Here is a 20,346-nt window from a genome sequence, read left to right as displayed (position 1 = left end):
AACATTGGATCCACTGGTCAAGGATTCCCCAGGTCCACTCAGCACCTGTGATTGCTGCTCTACATGTGATGCAACATCAGCACTTCTTATATCTGCATCTTCTGTTGCCTTCACTACTAGTACATACTAGCTACTCATCTCATATTGAAGACAACATCTCTGCTTACTCGCATCTCACAAGTGGTAGGGTTATAGCATGTATAACCTTTTTACTCCATAGCATAACCAATGAAGATGCATTTCTCTGCCTTTGGATCAAACTTTGTTCTCACTTCATCAAGAACATGTACATATGCAATACACCCAATCACTTTCAAGTGAGACACATCCGATCTTATGTTTGTAAACTTTTGTTTAGGTGTCATACCATGGACAGCTGCAATGGGTGTCCTGTTCATAATGTACACAACAGTTATTACTGCTTCTGCCCAAAAGTAATGTGTCATATTCTTTTCAGCCCCATCAAGGCACGTGCCACTTCTACAATGTGCTTGTTTTCCTTTTTGTAACACCATTCTGTTGCAAAGTGTACCTGTACCTAAGCTGCCTCTTGATTCCCTGCTTTCTCAGTAAATCATTGAACTCATTGGAGAAATATTCTCCCCCACCATCTGATCTTAGGCATTTTATTTGCATGCTTTTTTCCTTCTTGACCAAGGCTTTAAATCTCTGAAAGTGAGCAAACACCTCACTTTTCTCCTTCATGAAATAAACCCACACTTTCCTAATGTGGTCATCAACGAATGTAACATAGTACCTGCAACCTACAATTGTTGCAGTCTTGGTCGGTCCCCATACATTTGAATGTATGACATCCAATGGCCTTGCACACTGACATGCTTTTCATGTGGGAAAGCATGTTTGGCATGCTTCACATACCTTATGCATACCGTCAACCTTAAACTTTGGAAAACCTGCAACAATATTTTGGGCTTGCATAGACTTCAGTCATTGTACATTCACATGACGTGCCATATGTCAATATCTACAATGACACTGTGCAAACATGGTTGTCTTTATCTCAGACATGTTCACATCCAAAGTAAACATTCTGCCATTTTTGTTACCCTTTGTAAACCAGCGACACTTATTTTTGAAGTTTTCCATAAAACATCCTTAAGGATTAAACCTCACTTGCAGACGCTGATCAACCATCTATCCAACAAAAACCAGGTTCTTTGTAATATTCGGAACATGAAGTACATCAGCCAAGTACTTCATTTTTCCATCCTTCATAGACAATGGCACTTTACCAACATGTGCAATGGGATATGCAGTATCATCACCTGTTTCTACATAACCTGGTTTTTTCATTTTTTGCATATCTTTAAACCACTCAGCAGCATGACTGGTCATGTGGTTAGAGGTGCCAGAATCCACATACCATATATCTTGAGATCCTGACACATCCCCTGTTATGGAACTAGGCATGTGCTGCATCATGAATAGTTGTTCACTTCTGTCATCACCTCCATGTTTGCTAGATGATGCATAGTTGCCTTATTGCAACTTCCCACTTTTAATGTCATTCTACTTTTTGTAGTAGTTCTTTGCCATGTGTCCTGGTCTGCCCACAGTAATAGCACTTTATGCTATTTGCATTTTGATTTATTTGCCAACCACCTCGGCCTCTTGGGCTCCCCATGCCTCTAGAATGGCCTCTTCCACCTATGTATAATTGCTGCTGTGAATCATTGGACTGTTGTTGTCCACAATTTTGATTTTCTTGTCGGCCACTACCTTGGCCTCGACCATGGCCTCTACCTCTGTCTCTACCTGCATTAGAGTAAAAGCCCTGTTCCGATGTGTTCTTGCTTTGTGAAGAAGAATCCTCACCTAAAGTCTTTTCTTCTATGATCAGCATAGATATCAAGTCCTAAAAGTTAGGAATATTCTCCCTAACTACAATGGAAGTCTTGAATGGCTTGTACTCTTTGCCAAGCCCATTCAGACAGACACTCACCAAATCATCATCCTGTTGAAATATGCAAGTGAATGGATGTGTGTGGTGTGGGAACAAGCCCTTAGCAAGAGTGTAAAAGGGAGTCTATAATTAAGTGGGTAACAGTGAAAAGGTGAGAGGAATCTACTACTGATGAGAGAATCAAGGGTAGCATGAGTGAATATAGGGGTGTGGAAAGATTCTAGGAAAAGGTGCCCCAGATGTAGGGGAGGTGGCATGAATCAAAAATCAGTGGGATTAGATTCTTGGTATCTTGTAGATGTAAAACCTATAAATTGAGGCATTGGCCTAATGAGAAATTGCTGGTTTTTGAGTATCCATGCCTACATTAAGCTATTAGATTAATTGTGCACTAATCTCATCTTAATCACCTCATGTTAACCATGTTGATTCTTGCATTTGATCCACCATAGCCCACTCTTTCTTGCATTTCAACTTGGTATCAGAGCCTTCATCTATTTTTTGAGCCTAATTACCTTGCTAATTATGATTAAGATTTAAACCTCTTTTTAGTCTTTTTTTCAACCATCCTGTGCACCCCTAGCTAGTGGAGAAGCTCCCTCTCCCTCGAGCCTTAACAAGAGGCTAAAATATCTTAGCCTTATCTAGCTACAACCCCTATGCTTCAGACCAATGCATCAATTTGTAAAATCGACGCTAGGAGAAAGCGGGAATCGCCGATTTGCAGGCACCTTTTTTGGAAGAAAAACATAGATCTACACTCCTACAAGGTGAATGAATCTAATTCCTCTTAGCCCTAGGGGTTTTTGGATGATTTGAACATGCTCATGATGTCAGATTTGAGAAATTCCTCAAGGAGAAGTAGCATCAAGCTCTGCATCAAATCTGCAACAACAGGGACTTTGGTAAAACACAGATTAAGCATTCAATGTTTGGTCAAATCTTTTGGTTCTTGGCTTGATCCTCTACTAGACTAACTGCTATTGATGCCTTTGAAAAGATTTGAGCTCATTTGAACTCTAAGGCACCAGATATGGCCTCCCCGTACACTCTATTTTTTGCACACAAAACAGGTGATTATTTCACTAATCAATGATTAATTAGCACTAATCTCTATATTTTGGTGCAATTGATGGTTCAAATTTACCATTGCATATCTGATACAGATCTCTATGACTTTAGATTGTAATTTGGAGATGGTTTGATATCCCAATCATTTAGTACAAATCAATTACCCTTGGCTTTATGTAATTTTTCGTGTATTCATGCTTGTAAATCTGTTGTAATCGTCATTTAACACCAGATTTGAGTTGTAAAAGGGTAGACACTACCCTTGAATCTTGAATTGGATTAAGAGGTAAGACCCCCTTCACATCACCATGAGCACTACACAAGAAATAGATAAATTTAACAGGGAGGAGTTCCATACATGGCAAACAAAGACCATGTATTTGCTCATGAGGAAGAATCTGTGGGGGCTAGTTGATGAAAGAGATGAATGCCTAGAGGAGATTGGGGAGAATGAGTGGAAGATCAGGAATGAGAAAGCATTAGGGCTCATTACACTTAGCTTAAATGATAAAATCATTCACCACATTGTAGGGATACATAATGAGGTAAAGATGCATGGGATGAACTTAACAAATTATTTGGCACTCAAACAAAAAATTCAAAGATAAATCTACTAATGCAATTCTACAAACTTGACATTAAGGAAAGTAAACCTCTAACCACACACTTGAACAAATACAAAAGCATTAAGCAACAACTGGTAGCCATTGGGAAGAAGGTAGAAGGTGACGAGGCATTAGCAGTGCTTCTGAAGAGTGTGGACAAGGGAGAATATGAGAACATTGAGAAAGAGAGAGAAACCCCAGAACCCAATGTAACCTGCCCCAATAGAGTAAAACCACCTCTGAGCCATCGATGATGTAGGTCATGTGGTAGATGTATGTATGAGCACTTTAGTCAAGGTCACGGGCACTTGTATTAGCCTTGGACACATAGAGAGAGAGAGTGTCAAGGACTATGAGTTAGGGACTTAAGGCACTAGTCACAGGCTACCAAGTAAGAGGGAAACTTGGTATAGGGTCCTAGCAGGTGTGCTAGAGTTATTCACTTGAGGGGAGATGTTGAAATATGCAAGTGAATGGGTGTGTGCGGGATCACTTACCATGTGAGCATTGGAATGTCTCCTTTTGAGGCTAGGTATGGGTATAAGGTAGATGTGCCAATTGCAGCATTCAAGAATGACCAAGTGAATCCCAATGCAAAGAATGAAGTGGAAAGAATGCAAGATCTCTTGCAAGCATGCAAAGAGAAGCTCAAGAGGTCTCAAGAGAAGATGAAGCATTATGAATATGCACATCTAAGACCATTGGAATTCAAGGAGGGGGATTATGTATTCTTGAGGATTCCAAAGACACACAATGGTTGCACACCATTTCTATGGTCCATACAAAGTGGTGAGAAGAGTTAGTGAAGTGGCCTATCAATCGCTACTTTCATCCACTACAAAGATACGTAATGTGTTTCATGTATCTCATTGTGAAGGCATATATTGGATTGTAAATACAAGTCTTGGATGACCTACCTCCTAGGAATGAGGATGGCTTGGTGGAATATATTCCTGAGAGAGTGTTGGGCATGAGGGAAAAGGTACTTTGCAACTATTCTTTGCGTGAATAACTTGTTAAATAGAAGGGAATACCTCGAGATGAAGCAACATGGCATCCCGCCCACATGTTGGAAGGATATGAGCACTTATTGAATGCATCGGATGGGGAGAATTGAGCCATGTAATAGTGAATATGCTTGTTGTAATTTTTTGTGATTCACTGTTTGGAGGCCAATTTAATGCTCAATTGGGATGCTATTCACATATGCACTTCATGGGGAGTGTATATTATATATTTCTATGTTTTGGTGGTTGTTTGGGGAGCATCACATGATATTTGCAAGCCCTTAAGCATGGCTATGCTCTCTTGGACAGTTTTGGGATAATTTTGTTACATGGTACATCCACATGTGTATATAGTGGACATCCTCATACTAATAATGAAGTAGAAGAATGTTTTGAGGATAAAACATATTTAGGTGGGGATGGTTTGTAATGTGACCTAGAGGCCATGGACTCATGTGGACATGTTCATAAGTTGGGCTTTGGGGGGCCTAGGTTAATGGGCATGGGCATAATAAGTGAGTGTGAAATGGTCCAAGCATTTAGATAACGGCTCATTTGGTTATAAAGGAACCTTTTGATACCTTTATGAGATAATACAATACCTTGATGCCTATGGCTTAAGCTTCCATGGTGAGATTTTCCCTTTGATATTCTAGGATGGTGACCTACACCCTTGTTGTCTACTCCAAGTATTGAGTGGGCCTCCATCTTGCACTGTTGTGGTGGTATTGGTAGTGGTGTAGGTTGTGGCTATGGTACTAGCTCTCGTGGTGGTGGTTCTTATACTGCTTCTCTACTTGTGCCAATGGTTTAGTGAGGTGCTACTTTATGTGCACTTCCAAGACATCCACATCATCATCTATAGGCACTTATTCAATGTTATGTTGGCTTGATCATTGTAGCTCTTAGTGTCTTCTCCCTATTTGTCTTGTAAACCTCCACAAGAGGCTTTCATAAGAGGCAGGTGATCTATAAGCTCCCTTGTTTTTGTGGAAGCCTCCACAAGAGGCTTCCATAAGAGGTAGTTGATCTGTGAGTGCCCTTGTATTTTGCAAATTTCTTGACTCTCCACATGGTATCTTTAACTATGGACTCTCCTCTAGAAAATTAATTCTTTCTTAAGTGCAAGCTATACTACCTTTGTTAGGACTTGCCGGTTTTGGATCTTATGTTAATGGTTTGTGTAGGCTATGTTGATCCCTTGGTAAAAAGTCTACCTAGTTGATGGGATGACCTTATGAGCCATATTTATGTTGCATAACTGGCTTCAAATGTAGAGCTCTAATTGGTACCATAGTGTATTGTTGCTCTATATCATTAAACTCAAACCCCTTTTAGCTATAGCATTTAGTCACTCCAAGTTTTGTTGATCCTTCTTTGTTGGCTTTGTAATCTTGATTTTCTTATAAAGGACTAGGAGATTCAAAGCAATTTCCACCATGTCCACATTCTACGTTTTATTGGCACTTTTTGATTTTCATCATCCTTGACTATCCCTTATTTGGTGGTGGGGTTTTATATGGAGACATAGTGAATAACCCTCTACAAATGAACACCCGCCCATGGCAATGTGTCTCTCATTTGCATTAGGCCATTTTTTAACATTATAGCAACTTGTTAGCCTGTACATCCACAATTGCTTAGAAATTTATCAAATCATTGAGGGGAATGAAGCGTAACTCCAAAGCTCTTTTTCTTTCCCACTATGATATTTTTTGTCGTGTACCCCCTTCAACTATTCTATCAGTGCATTCCCTGGATAAGAGTAAAACTCCCCCTTGCTTGTCTTGTGCTTCTTTGATGGTGTAGTCTAAATTTAACTATAAAAGCTCATTTTAATATTTCAAAGGAATCATTTCATGAGCTTTCAAAAATTTATACCATTCACTTGATCTTCCATATGAAGTGAGGCTAAATGCTCTAACCTTAGCCAAATCATTTAAATTACCATACTTGGGAAAACATTTCACACTATTGCCTTGGATCTTGATCACCATGTAACTTACTCTTTAGTTAAGCCACTTGACCTGACTTAATTTGATGACTTCTTACAGATCCTCATCCAAATTCTCTTACCACCCCCCTTCCTATTTCTTTAGCTTTCAAAGATCTATATCATTCACTTTCTTTTCCATCTGAAGTGAGACTAAATGCTCTGTACCATTCACTTGCTCTTCCATTTGAAGTGAGACTAAGTGCTCTAACCTTAGTTAAATAATTTAATTTACCAAATGTTCCGTAGACTTGGGGAAAACTATTGCCTTGAATCTTGACATTGATCACCATGTAACTTACTCTTTAGTTTAGCCAGTAGAGCACTTGATTTGATGATGTCCTTCTTTCTCATCCATCTTCTCTTACCATCCGATCTTCCTATTTTTTCAACTTTAATGATCTATACTATTCACTTTCTCTTCCATATAAAGTGAGACTAAATTATTTCAAAGATCTATACCATTCCCCCCTTCATATTTCTTCAGCCAATCTCAATATTTCTACTATAGCATGGGTTTCAAATTGGAGAGATTGGTAAAGGTGATACATAACCACTAGCATTCCATAAAATAGTGTGTGAGGTGCATGGGTTGGTAACATAGGACTAAGTCTAGCTTGGAAGGCACTCTAAATCTCAAAAAAAAGTAAAAACTAGGCTTTGAATGCAATCATACGTATACAATTGAGTTTTCCATACACACTTCTAGTTGTTCGACATATGAGTAAAAAATCTATGCATACCCATGTAGCAACTTAATGTATTGATCAAAGGTATGCATGTATTGGTAAAACATTTTGATGTACAAGTTGAAAAACATGTGTTCATTTTAGTTTGTGTATTAATTTGTACATAACGTACAAGTAGAACTTGTGCAATGTATCATTTGAAATGTTTGAGGTTTTGACCTACCTTATCCATCATATGACTCAATCTATCTAACATGAGAATGAAACCTATGCATGTGCCACTAGTGAATGATTTATCTTGATCATTCACAATTGATTGTCTTCCTACCACTCATCACTCAAGTTAACAAGGAAAAGGAAAAAATCTAAAATCTTGTGATAAGAATTTTGTACCACTAGTGAATGATTTATCTTTATCATTCACAATTGATTGTCTTCCTGCCCCCACTCATCACTAAAGCTAACAAGAAATTAAAGGAAAAAATGAAACCCATGCATGTATCGCTAGTGAATGATTTATCCTGATCATTCACAATTGATTGGTGAATTATTTATCTTGACCATCAGTCAAGTTAACAAGAAAAAGGAAAAAATATAAAATCTTGCATTTTGTACATTTTATCCTTGTAAGAAACTCATAAATTCCTCATTCAAGTGGAAACATCTCATGATTTCTACAAAAATTGTTACACTCTTATTTGATTGTCTTGCTTAGATACTAAGACTATGTGTTTTACTTGGTCAAATATGTATATTAAAATTAATACAATAAAATATTTTTTTTAAAAAAATATTATGTTCTATAGATTCTCATCTAATTAATTTTAAAATTTCAAAGTGCATATTTGTCAAAGAAAAATCATTTTTTAAAACATTTTGTGTATTATGTTCTACAAGTTCTCATCCAATTTATTTTAAAATTCCAAAGTGCATACTTGTCAAGAAAAGCACTCAAAAATATTATTTCTCAAAACATTAAGTGTATTCTATCATACATGAACATGTTAACTATTATAGCCATTTATTTTCCAAAGATGTGTAGACATAGGCTAATAATGGACCTAGGCACTTTTTCTCTCCTTAGGAGTTTTTTCCTCCCACGTGTGTGTACACACTCTTATAAGTGAGTGTGTACAAGTGAATGTATTATATAACCCCTCTTGTCACTCATTCTCATCAATCCACTTTGAGTGTTATGCTTCTCTATATCTTTACTTGCTTGCTACATCTCTGTGTGCATCTAATATGTATGTGTGTTGCTAGCTTTGTCTCCACTCCAAAAATTGGTATCAAATAAATTTCTCGTCTCTTTCCTCCATCATTTACTCTTTCCCTCACCTCTTTGAGCTACTCTTTTGGTTGGGTTAGATAAAGACTCTGCAAACTATACATAGGATGATAGGGCATTCAGTGTGCACTATAGTTCTAACCCTTCTATCCCATGATGCTGCATACATGTCATTCATAGATCAACTGGTCTAGCATTTTGATAGTGTTTCTAGAAAGCACATTACTTCTCAGTGTGGTTTGTTTTCCTACCTTATGGTTGCTCCTCAAGGGCTCACAACCACATGTCCAAACAACTTCTCATATCCAATGAAAGGAGTTGGCAATGTTGTGCCCACTACCACGATTGCAAATGGTGGGACAATTACTCTCTCAAAAATATTGTTTGTGCTAAGTATTAAAAAGAACTTGGTGTTAATCTCAATCACTTGAGAGATCAAGGCCTAGTGGTTAGATTTGTTGATGGGGCAGGTGTACAATTCATGATTAGAGTAATGGAGACACATTGTAGTATCTTGGAATCTAAGCCATGAGCTTTACAGGTGGTCGACATGTATGAGAGATTGGCATATAATGCTTTATCACACATGCTATGAGCGACTTGGAGCTATGGCATGCTAACTTTGTTCACACAAAATTTGATAGTTGTTGTGCCCTAAAACGACACAATAAGCTAGGTGATTAGGTGGTAAAATGCATTTTTATGGAATAGCACAACTTAGAAAAGGTAGAGGGTATAGACTCCACAAGGTAGATTTTGGTGACATTAGGGAAAACTGAGACTCAAATTGGGCCCTTTAAGGATTTGGGGACTTCTTGAATATGCAAAATGTCCCATCATTCTATATGTCATTGGAAAGGTCTCAAAGAGTAGATTCAAAATGCCCAAACTCTGCTCACTTCTGAGTCCATTTGCAAAAAATTCACCATGAGCCCAGTTTTTCAAAGAGAGAATGTGTAGCAATCTATAAAGGGACCAATTTGAGCCCAAATTTCTCCTAATGGTAGAGATGTTATATTTGTTGAGAAATCACTTCTAACCTATGCTTTTATTTTAAAAAACAAAAAAATGTATGTTCATAGGACATCTTTGATACACTGCAATCCATATATGGAGAAAATGAATAAACAAACAAGGTGCTGCAAATTAGCGCATACTACCTGAAACCAACTGAAATTATTTCACTCCACATACCGGAACATGGATGAGGCATTTGTGGATGAGTCACAAGGCATCTTAGCATATGTTAAAAAGGCTGGTGTAGGCATTGAGGGCTAGCAAATTAGCTACTCCTTTGCCTAGTAGGACATGTGTAGGTTCTCATCATCATGCATCTTATTCTTTTGTGGATCATCCTCTCATTACCATTATATGCAATGAAGAGGACCTATTTCCTTTCTGAAAGCACACAAAAATAATCATTGGTGTCATTTAAGGATAAGAACAACTCAATCCTTAAAAATGATAGTTGATATTTAGCAAAGTTTTCTTATGGTGAAAATTCCATTGGTATATTCAAGTGGGATTATAAGCCTAAGTGTAAAGTTGATGGTAGCATTGAGTATTATAAGGCAAGGCCTATTGAAAAGGTTATGCTTAGGATAAGGGCATGGATTATGATGTCATCTTTTTTGTGAGACCCCCGCCCCCTCCGGGGCGCTGGAGGCGGAAGCAGCATGGCCAGCCGCTCACGCGGGGTAGGGCTTCCCACTCGGAGCCTCACCCACGAATATCCGGACAAGAGACTAGCCCGACGGTTCCTTCGAAACCAAACCTAGAAAAACTTCCCTCGCCCGAAAGGCACGAGCGATTCCACCAAGAAAATCATCTAATGGGAGATTTATCTAACGGGTCAAGGCCTTAGCTATCCAATATGATCCGATCGAGCCCGTAGGTCACATGGCCAGATCAAGGAAGAGACTTGCACTTGGTTCATAGAATCACCGCTTTTTCCCCCCTTAGGCGAGGCACAGCCCGCTGATTCTTTCCCACATAACAAGAATCTTCTACGGACTTATTCTAACTAGCGTAACTTGATGTATCTGAATGTATTGCAGGAATCCACCGATCCAACCTAACCCCAACTGGCCCATGGGTTGGCCAACCGCCCAACCACTGTATTGGTGGGATCCCTTTATATAAAAATTTGGTTATGTTTTGTCCTCGTACCAAGGAAAAGAGTTCCCAGGCCTAGCCGACGCTTCAAGCAAAATTCAAGGTAGTCACACCACTTACACACCCAATTACCTTTTTCACAGATTCGGCTGTCTTTAAAGCAATCTTTTAATGAAACCATAGTATTAGTGATCATAATCCTCCAAAATATCCAGTCCATTGTTTTACAAAAATATTATCCGGACTCTCCGTTAAAGAGATCAGCTAGTCAACCAACGAGGTCCAATCTTGAATTCCAGTTCACATAGATAATTCCTTTCCAGTCCATCCATATCTTCCTCGGCATACGCATGGGTGTCCTAACAACCGCGAGCCTGTGCATCACCTGGTCAGAACCCTCTAAGATCCTACTTAAGTGTCCTAGCACTTTACTCAAGGATCGCTTCGTCGGTCCTCGCCCATCGTATCGGAAGCGCACCATTTCAACCATACCGAGGCTAGTCAAGACCTCGACAGGCTTTCGTATGAGAGCATCTTGTAATGTGCTTGGCCTCATTGCTTCAAGGCGGGAATCTAAGGGTTCATTGAGGTAAAAGCTTATACATTATTCAGAGGCTAAGGAGGAATCTCACATCCTCTCCCACTTGAAAAATGCGAGATGCCCTCATCTCGCAAAGTGGGGGTAATCTTTTACTAACTCCTCTTCTTTCTCCCAAGTGGTGTCCTCTAATGGGTAGAACTTCCACTTGACCAGAAATTCTTTGAGGACTCTGCTCCTGAGAACCTTCTCCTGAACCTAAAGGATTTCTTGCGATTGGAGTACCATTTGGCCTTGAGTCGAAGAAATCAACTGTTCATCATCAAGCACGTGACTTGGGCTGGTGGGTACATACTTTTTAAGTAAACTAACATGGAATACATTATGTACCTTGAGATGGGGAGACACAGAAGAAGTTCATAAGCTAGATCTCCTATTTTCTAGTGATGACGTACGGCCCACAGTATCTTGGAGACAGCTTTTTGTACTTCCCTAGAGATAAAGAACTTCTCTTGCGTCGTACATGAATGAAAACCATATCTGCTTCTTCAAACACTCTCTACAATCTCTTCTTGTTAGCATACTGCTTTTGTCTATCCTGGGCAAGCTTAATATCTTTGCGGATTACCTGCACTTTCTGCTCCATATCATCAAGCTTCTGTCTGGATATTTCGACCTTGATCAATGGGTCGGACCATGTTAATGTTGGGAGGCAATCTTGTCCGTACAGAGCTTTGAATGGACTCATCCCGATACTTCAGTGATAAGAGGCATTGTAAGAAAACTCCACTAGATGTAAGTAGCTTAGCCACTTTTTTGGGCTCTCTTCGCTCACAGCATGACCAAAGAATATCTTCAATTACCTGGATTACTCTTTTAGTCTGACCATCTGTCTCTAGATGATAAGTTGTACTGAGATCTAAAGAAGTTCCTACTGCTTCCAAGAATGCAGTCTAGAACCTTGATGTGAACTTAGAATCTATGTCGCTTACTATTCTTCTGGGTAAGCCATGCAGTCTGAAAATCTCCTTGAGGAAGACTCTGGCAATATCCACTACAGAGTAGGTTTCTTTTACTAGAATCAGATGGGCAACCTTGGTCAATCTGCCAACTACCACAAAAATGGAGTTGTAACCTGATTGCGCTGATGGTAATCTAGTAACAAAATCCATATTGATACATTTCCACTTCATCTGTGAAATGTCTAAGGGATGCAGCTTACCTGGCATTTTAACCCTTTTTGCCTTGACTCTTTGACATGTTAAGCACTGACATACATGATTGAGTACATCCCTTTTGAGTCCTGGCTAGAAGAAGCTCTTCTTTACAGACATGTCTAAGGTCTTTATGAACCCTGGATGTCCATCTATTGGGCTATCATGGGCTTCCCTCAGAATTTTTCTCTTTGTTTCCTCCTCATTAGGAATGCATAGCTAATTATTATAATACATTCATCCTTCGTCCATTTTGTACCCAAGAACTCGACTCAGTTCTTGAGGAGTCTTGCTTTCCTACATTAGTAGGGTAGCAATGGGGGCAAAGAATCTATCTTGCATGATTTTCTCTCTTGCTTCACTGATCAATGGATTTGACACCAATGTTATTGCAAGAGAGGAGGCTTTCCTATTGAGCGCATCGGCTAGCACATTTTCTTTCCCTGGTCGGTACTTTATCTCAAAGTCAAATTCCTACAGGGTCTGCATCCACCTTCTTTGATGCATGTTGAGATCCCCTTGGGTGAAGATCCACTTCAGACTTTGATGATCTGTCTCATCAAGGTGAATCTCTGTCCCAAGAGATAATGTCTCCACAACTTTAGGGCATATACTACTGAGAGTAACTCCAAGTCATGGATGGCATAATTTCTCTCATGCGTTCTGAGCTTTCTGGATTCATAGGCTATTGCATGACCTTCCTGCATAAGTGCACCACCTAGGGAAAAACCACTGGCATGTGTCACTACCTCAGAGGGTAAGGAAAAGTCTGGCAATTTTAGGATAGGGTTGGTTACTAAAGCAGTCTTCAGCTTATCAAAAGCACTCTGACACATAGCAGTTCACGGAAGTAGGGTGCTCTTCTTGAGAAGGTTTTAGTCAAAAGGGATGCTATCTGAGCATACTTGGGTATAAAGATTCTATACCATCCAGTTAATCCCAAGAATCCTTTGATTCTTTCACTGTTTTGGGCTCTGACCACTCCACAACTGCTTGGATTTTAGCGGGTCATGAGAAATCCCGTCTTTTCACACTATGAATCCCAAGTATTCTTCATGGTCAGCAGAGAAAGTGCACTTGCTCTTCTTTGCAAAGAGTTGGTTATTCCTAAGGATTTCCAGGACCTTGCGCACATGATCTTGATGATCAGCTACATTCTTAGAGTATACCAGGATCTCATCAAAGAAAACAAGAACAAAATCATCCAAGTATTCTCTGAGAATGTCGTGCATCATGAGATGGTTAAACGTCGCTGTGGGGCATTAGTCAATCCAAATGGCCATAGCGAGTATTGAAAGGTGTCTTTGGAATGTCTTGTTCCTTGATTCTAATCTGGTAATACCCGGATTTGAGATCTATCCTCGTGAACATTTGGGTTCCACACTTAACCAATCTAGAAGTTCATCGATCCTAGGGATATGATACTTATTTTTAATTGTTAGCTGATTTATTGTTCCTTCTTTTTCTGAAAGAGAACGGGCGCACCCCAAGGTGAAACACTAGGTCTTATGAATCCTTACTCTAGCAGTTATCTTAACTGCTCCTTAAGTTATATGGCTTCTGGAACTGGCATTTTGTATGCATGTTGGGCTACTGGTGGCTGAGCTCCAGGGGTTAACTCTGTCTCATGATCTACTTCACGAGTCAGAGGCATCTGAGTCAGTTCTTCAAGGAACACATCGGCATACTCACTTAACCACTCTGGTTCCTTAGCCTTGAATTTTATGTCTACTGGATTCATCTTAACTACATAGACAGCTTGCCTCTTTCTGAGTCCCTTTAACAATTTAGAAGCTTTGACTAACTACAGCACTGGGGATCCAGAAATTCCAATTCCTTGAACTTTATTTATGTGAAGGTCAAGGAGATGGTTCCATTGTGACAATGAATGTCAACCTGATTCTTATGGAGCCAATCCATTCCAAGCATTCCATCATAGATTCCCAATGGTAGGACTCTGAACTAGCAATCTATTATATTCCCATCTAGATTAAACTGAATATGGTCTGTCTCAAGCTAGGTGAAAAGAATCTTTCCACTGGCCAATTTCGCTTGCATAGGTTTCCCTATTTTTTGATTTAGGACTAACTTACACAGACATCCTGGGGAAATAAAAGAATGTGTACTTCCTGAATCAATCAAAAGCTTGAATTGCTTACCCTTGTACTCTGCTGGAGTCTCGAGGACTGAGAATTGATGATTTGGCCCTTGATGCTCAATGGTGGCGACATAGATCAGTCCTTTTTCTTCCTCCACTTTCTCAGCTATTGTGACGCTCTAGCTGCTGCTGCAGTCTGAGGTGGAACTCTCTTTGGGATGGAGTTCTAAGGCTACTTTGCATTGAGGTTGCAGGCTGAGCTAGGACTCTTCTGGGGTTGCCTTGGTTTTTGCAAGGGGGACCCTGATTAGACTAATATGAAGAAGGAGTCAGTCTCTGAACTCTGGGACCTTGGTTCCCTTGGCCCAAAGAAGAAGTTGGGCAATCCTTGAGCTGATGCCCAAACCCTTGACAACTGAAACACTTGTTTTCACTTCGAAGCTCTTTCCTCTGCATTCTAGAAAGAGCTAGAGTTCCTAGAAAAGAGCTTTAAGGAAAAGGTCTTCCTTCATTCCTAAAATTTCTCGTCTCCTGATTGTGATTGGGATCTTGGTGTCTCTTTGGAGGGCAGAAGGTTGGAAGAACTTCCCGGTGTCTGGAATCATTTGAAGGATGAGGGAATTGGCTTTGGCAGGACCTTAACAATAAAGGCCTTGGCGAAGTCCTTCGCCATCCTTACTGCTTCAGCCATGGAAACTGGCTTGGCATTCTTGACCAGGGTGTCGAAAGGTTTGTTCATTCCTCGAATGAACCTAGCCATGAGTTGCTCTTTGTCCAGCGGTGGCGAGTATTTGAGGAGAAGAGTGAACGCCTAGTGATACTCTTCAATAGTTCTGCTCCCCTGAGTCAACTCCAAGAATTCATTCATCTTAGTTTCCAAAAATCCAGGAGGACAAAATCTCTTCCTTAAGTAAGTTTTGAGATCATTCTAGGTAGTTTGGGTGTTCCTATCCAGCTAGTTTGTCTCATAATGATTTCTCCATGCCACTGTCGCTATTGTTTCGACTATCTTTAGCCTTGCAAGAGCCATTTTACTCTTCTCATTGTATCCGGTGACATCAAAGTATTCTTCCATTGCTTCGATCCACTACTCCACAGCCTCACCCAAGTTCTCCCCTTAGCCCCCTTGAAGGGAATTTGCAAACATCGAGGTCAAGCTCTTCCTCATCTGTGAGAGGATCTGGTTGTTGGCCCCACGGTTCGCGCGTCTCATGATTCTACCAAAAATGATACATTGTTAAATTTTTATTTAATTTCGTCATCGAGATTCTAAGACTTAAGAGGTTTGTAAATAATTACTTAAATAAGATAATTGATCTTATTAGAGATTTACGACATACGTCTGAGGGATAGATCTTACTTCTTCAACTTGTCATCTAATAGACAAATCACTTATATAACTGGAAATTTTCCACAAAACATTTCTTTATTTAAATAAAGGTTACAATATGTACATAGAGCATCCTAGCTCCAGAATATCAAAACCTCCGCGGAAAATGGATGAGACAGCGATACTGGGCTACAGACATGCCGCGGTACAATTGTTCCCTTACTGCTAAAGGTGCTACAATCTTACTTCTTAGAATAAAACAGCTAAGAAGTCTATAAATATGACAAGAAAGTCTAAAATATCGAGGTGTGGGGTGATATAGGATAACACCATGGACCACCTTTAACCTCAACAGGACCATAGCTAAAGAGATATTCTCTCTCAGCATCAGGCCCTGGCTACAAGAGGTGTGGACATACTACCCTGAATACCACATACACTGACGTCTCTACGCTGGGTCGTGAAAATACAACTCCTCAAAATGTTTCACGAGCCTTGCTCTGCTGCTTGAGACATAACAGAGGAAATGATATGCTCAAAGGCGAAAGCAGTCATATCCTGAGATGGAGTGAGATCGGGAATACCAGATAAACATGAAACTTCCATCTATAAAATTTGATTCATTGATTAATGAAGCTTAAGGAATGAAAAAACAATATGTAAATTCTCTTTCTAAGTTTTTTATAAAATTCATTTTTCCTTCTTAAGCCTTCAACAACGCTCTAATACCAGCAGCTGTGAGACCCCCGCCCCCTCTTCGGGGCACTGGCGATGACAGAAGCAGCGTCAGCCTCTCGTGGAGCATTTACTCATTTTTGGGTTATTTTATTTTATTCTTTGTATTTATCTCATCCCAACACTTGGATTAATCCTATTGGCCCTCTAGAACCTTATTTGGATCTTTATCCAAAAATGTGGACGTTAGGCTAAGGCCTTTAATACACATATTCAATTAATTCCTAATGCACATTAGAAAGTTTATTTTGAATTTATGTTTTAGGGGAATTTATCTTAGATGTTAGGAGGAGTTTTATATCCAAAAATATCTCAATTCTAAATTATCTCTCTCTAGAATATTTTCTCTTTCTAGGCTAAAACAAGAGAAAACAATATTTTTCTTGCATTCTGAATTAGGGGATGATTATAGGGGATTGAGGTAAAAGCTTATACATTATTCACGACTGAGGAGGAATCTCACACTTTTTCCCACATTGCACATGACTACAATCTAATGTATCCATCCGGTGTATTATTGCATTGGCAATGCATCATTTATGGAATGTACATTAGTTGGATATCAAGAATGCCTTCTTAAATAGTGTATTATTGCATTGGCAATGCATCATTTATGGAATGTACATTAGTTGGATATCAAGCATGCCTTCTTAAATGGTGATTTGCATTAAGAGGAACTTATGCATCTTGCCCTCTTGGTTTTTTTGTGAAGGGATAGAAATCTAAAGTATGCAGGTTAAGAAAAGTTTTATGTGGCCTTAAGAATGCTCCTAGAGCACGATATGAGAAGATAAATGCGTACTTAATTGAAAATAGTTTTTGTAATAGTCTATCTAAGAGATGAGAGCAGGTTAAATAAAGCGTTTTATAGCCTTAAACAAAATTTCAGCCTTCAAGGCTAAATTACATGTGTCATTTGAGATGACGGATTTGGTGTCTTTGCATTATTATTTGGATATATAGTTTATATACAACATGATGATGGTATTGTGATGTTGCAATGAAAGTATATATAGAGATGGCTTACAAAGTTTGGTCTTGAAGACTATAAGCATGTTGCTACACCGCTAGAGATAGGGGGGAGGCTAAATGTCTAGGATGCAGGTGAACCATTTGATGTATCACTTTATTAGCAAACTATTTGGTGCCTTATCTATCTATGTAATATGAGGCCAAACATTTAGTTTGGGGTCTCCTAGTGCAAGCAGGTTTATGCATAGCCTTGCAAGTAAGCATTTGCAGGTTGCCAAGTGAGTTTTTGATACTTAGATGACACTTAGTTCCTTGGTCTATTCTATCCTAAGAGGGATGATATGCTTTCAATAACTTTGATTATGCTCGATGTTACAACACAGGAGTGTCCACTATTAGCTTTTACTTCATTATGATGATTCATGTATATTATGTCTCAAGAAGAAGTAGCCAACAAAGACCGCTTCAAGCTGTGACATTAAGTACATGGAATCTTTTATAGTGATTATGGAGTGTGTATGCTTAGATGCCTTTTGGTATCTTTTATAGCGACGGTGGAGTGTGTATGACTCTCGGGGGGTGCACTACTAAGAAATCCTAAGAAATCCAAGTGTGTTCAAGGGGTGTTAAAAAAACCCCTTACCTATGAATTTCTTGTGAATAAAATGACCCCTTTTTCTTTATAGATTTACAGGTTTTTTTTAATCGATTAAAAAAAACCCTTATGTAAATGTGTTTCTGTAAATTTACCTCAATATTTTGAATTAAAAAACCCCTTCATTTGAACTCGCATGCTATACTTACATATTTTTAGGTGAACCCCCCCAAGGTATGACTTAGATTCCTTTTGGCATATCTTAGTATTGGTGGTGGGACGGTAGTCCCCCACCTCCATCTTCTCACTGATAGCCAAAGTTCATTGGCCATTACAAGGAATGTTTCATGCTCCCACAAAAATCACATTAAGGTACATTATCATTTTGTCAATTTACAAGAGAGAATATCCTTTATTATGTCTCTATACATGAGAATGTGGCAGATATATATTCACGAAGGCTCTCTCACAAGAGAAGGTAAAATATTTTCACAATTTTTTAGGCTTATTTCCATTTGGAGATTGATCAGCCATGTGATCCCTATACATGTTCACATCATCACCGCCGTCAGGAGGATTTTATACCCATTCATATGGTAGTAATGTGTGGATGTATAGATTAATAATGGATTGGGGATTCTATACACGTTCTTATGGTAGTGATGTTAATGTGAGGAAACATATTAATAATGGATCCAGGAATGTTTTTCCTCATTAGGAGTTTTTTTTCCCTGAGCATGTGTACACACTCTTATAAGTGAGTGTGTAAGTGACCTTATCATGTTAGTACACTCACTCCTCATAAAAGCGTGCATACACCCTCTTTATGAGAGTGAGTGTAAGTGACCTTTCATGTCAGTACACGTCTACTTAACTCACTCTCATCAATCTACTTCAAGCATCATGCTTCTCTATATCCCTATTTACTTGATGCATTTGTGTGTGTGTTGCTATCTTTGTCTCTCCACACATAACTGCATACATTGTTTCTTATATACTACATATTTTCTTGTAGGAAAAAAATGTGCATAAGAAAATTGCTTATTAACGTATTGTTGGCATATATGTCACTTACAACAATTAGCAGCATAAGGAATAGAGCATAATGTGTGTACATTAATTGTGATGAAGTTAGAAATTGTATTAGAGAAGTTGAGTCAAATAGCTTGTCAAGTTTTATTAGTAGCACAATAATTAGCAACACAAAGAGTAGAGCATAGTGTGTGTACATTAACTTCTAAACAAAAAAATCAGATTGCAGAAGCCGAGACAAGAATAAATAGTTCATCAAGTTTTATGAGTAGCAGAGTGATGGAGTGCAACTTTATGGAGAAATTTCCAAATACTTTCGCTTCCAAGAAGACACCTCAAAGCATAAACGATTTGGCTGTTTCTTTGGAGCTTGGGTAAAATTTCTAGACCATATTTTCAATAAACTATTTGAAGCTCTCAAAATATCAAATTACTGTTTTGGTTTTACACCATAATAATGTATCTACATGATAGATTATTCTCATTCACCTCTGTTTTACACTCATATTTATATATTATTCTCATTCACCTCTCTTTTACACTCATATTTATAGATTACACTCATCTTTGATTGCTAAAAAAAATTTCAACACTGAACATAAAGTTTTATGTAGGTTGGCGACTTTTTCTTACTAATATCATGATGCACCTTGGAATTGAAGCTTTTGACACTAGGAAAGGGTGCTAGCAATAATTTCTTTATCCAAGACAAAATAAAAGCATCATTTTCTATGGATGATAAAAAATGAAATAATTGTAGAAATGGTCATTTGAATAAACTAACTCTTTTAAGATAGTGGAGTAATAGCATCTAAGCACATATGATTTGTAACTAAAAGAAGAGAGAGAGAGAGAGAGAGAGAGAGAGAGAGAGAGAGAGAGAGAGAGAGAGAGAGAGAGAGAGAGAGAGAGAGAGAGAGAGAGTATATCACGCAATATGTGAGCTTTTCCCCTTAATATACGTTACATGTAAATGATGCCACATTTTTCATGGTAGTTTAAAACATTTATTATATTTATGTAGTGGGTTCTTCTAACTAAATGATATTTGAGGGAATAACTATGCGAGTTGGAGAGTTTTAGAACAATATGCATTTCAAATTGCAAAAAGTTATTGCATTAATGTAGTAGGATCTTGAA

The 20,346-nt window shown here is 38.7% G+C and overlaps 1 protein-coding gene across 1 annotated transcript in view; it reads left to right on the top strand.

The window, feature by feature from the left end:
- LOC147637438 (uncharacterized) overlaps positions 1 to 20,016 on the top strand; it is a 48,466-nt gene extending 28,450 nt beyond the window's left edge. Inside the window, exons 5-6 of the mRNA XM_086798880.1 lie at positions 19,429 to 19,580; positions 19,821 to 20,016. Of these exons, the coding sequence (XP_086655006.1) occupies positions 19,429 to 19,580; positions 19,821 to 19,842 (174 nt within the window). The 3' untranslated portion in view covers positions 19,843 to 20,016. The remainder of the gene's footprint in view (positions 1 to 19,428; positions 19,581 to 19,820) is intronic.
- Positions 20,017 to 20,346: the final 330 nt, after the last annotated feature.

The sequence above is a fragment of the Cibotium barometz genome, chromosome 6, assembly GCF_041138505.1.
Source record: "Cibotium barometz isolate CiBa-2024 chromosome 6, ASM4113850v1, whole genome shotgun sequence".
NCBI lineage: Eukaryota > Viridiplantae > Streptophyta > Polypodiopsida > Cyatheales > Cibotiaceae > Cibotium > Cibotium barometz.
Note: the sequence above shows the minus strand (reverse complement) of the source record. Positions and strands in the feature narration are given on the sequence as shown.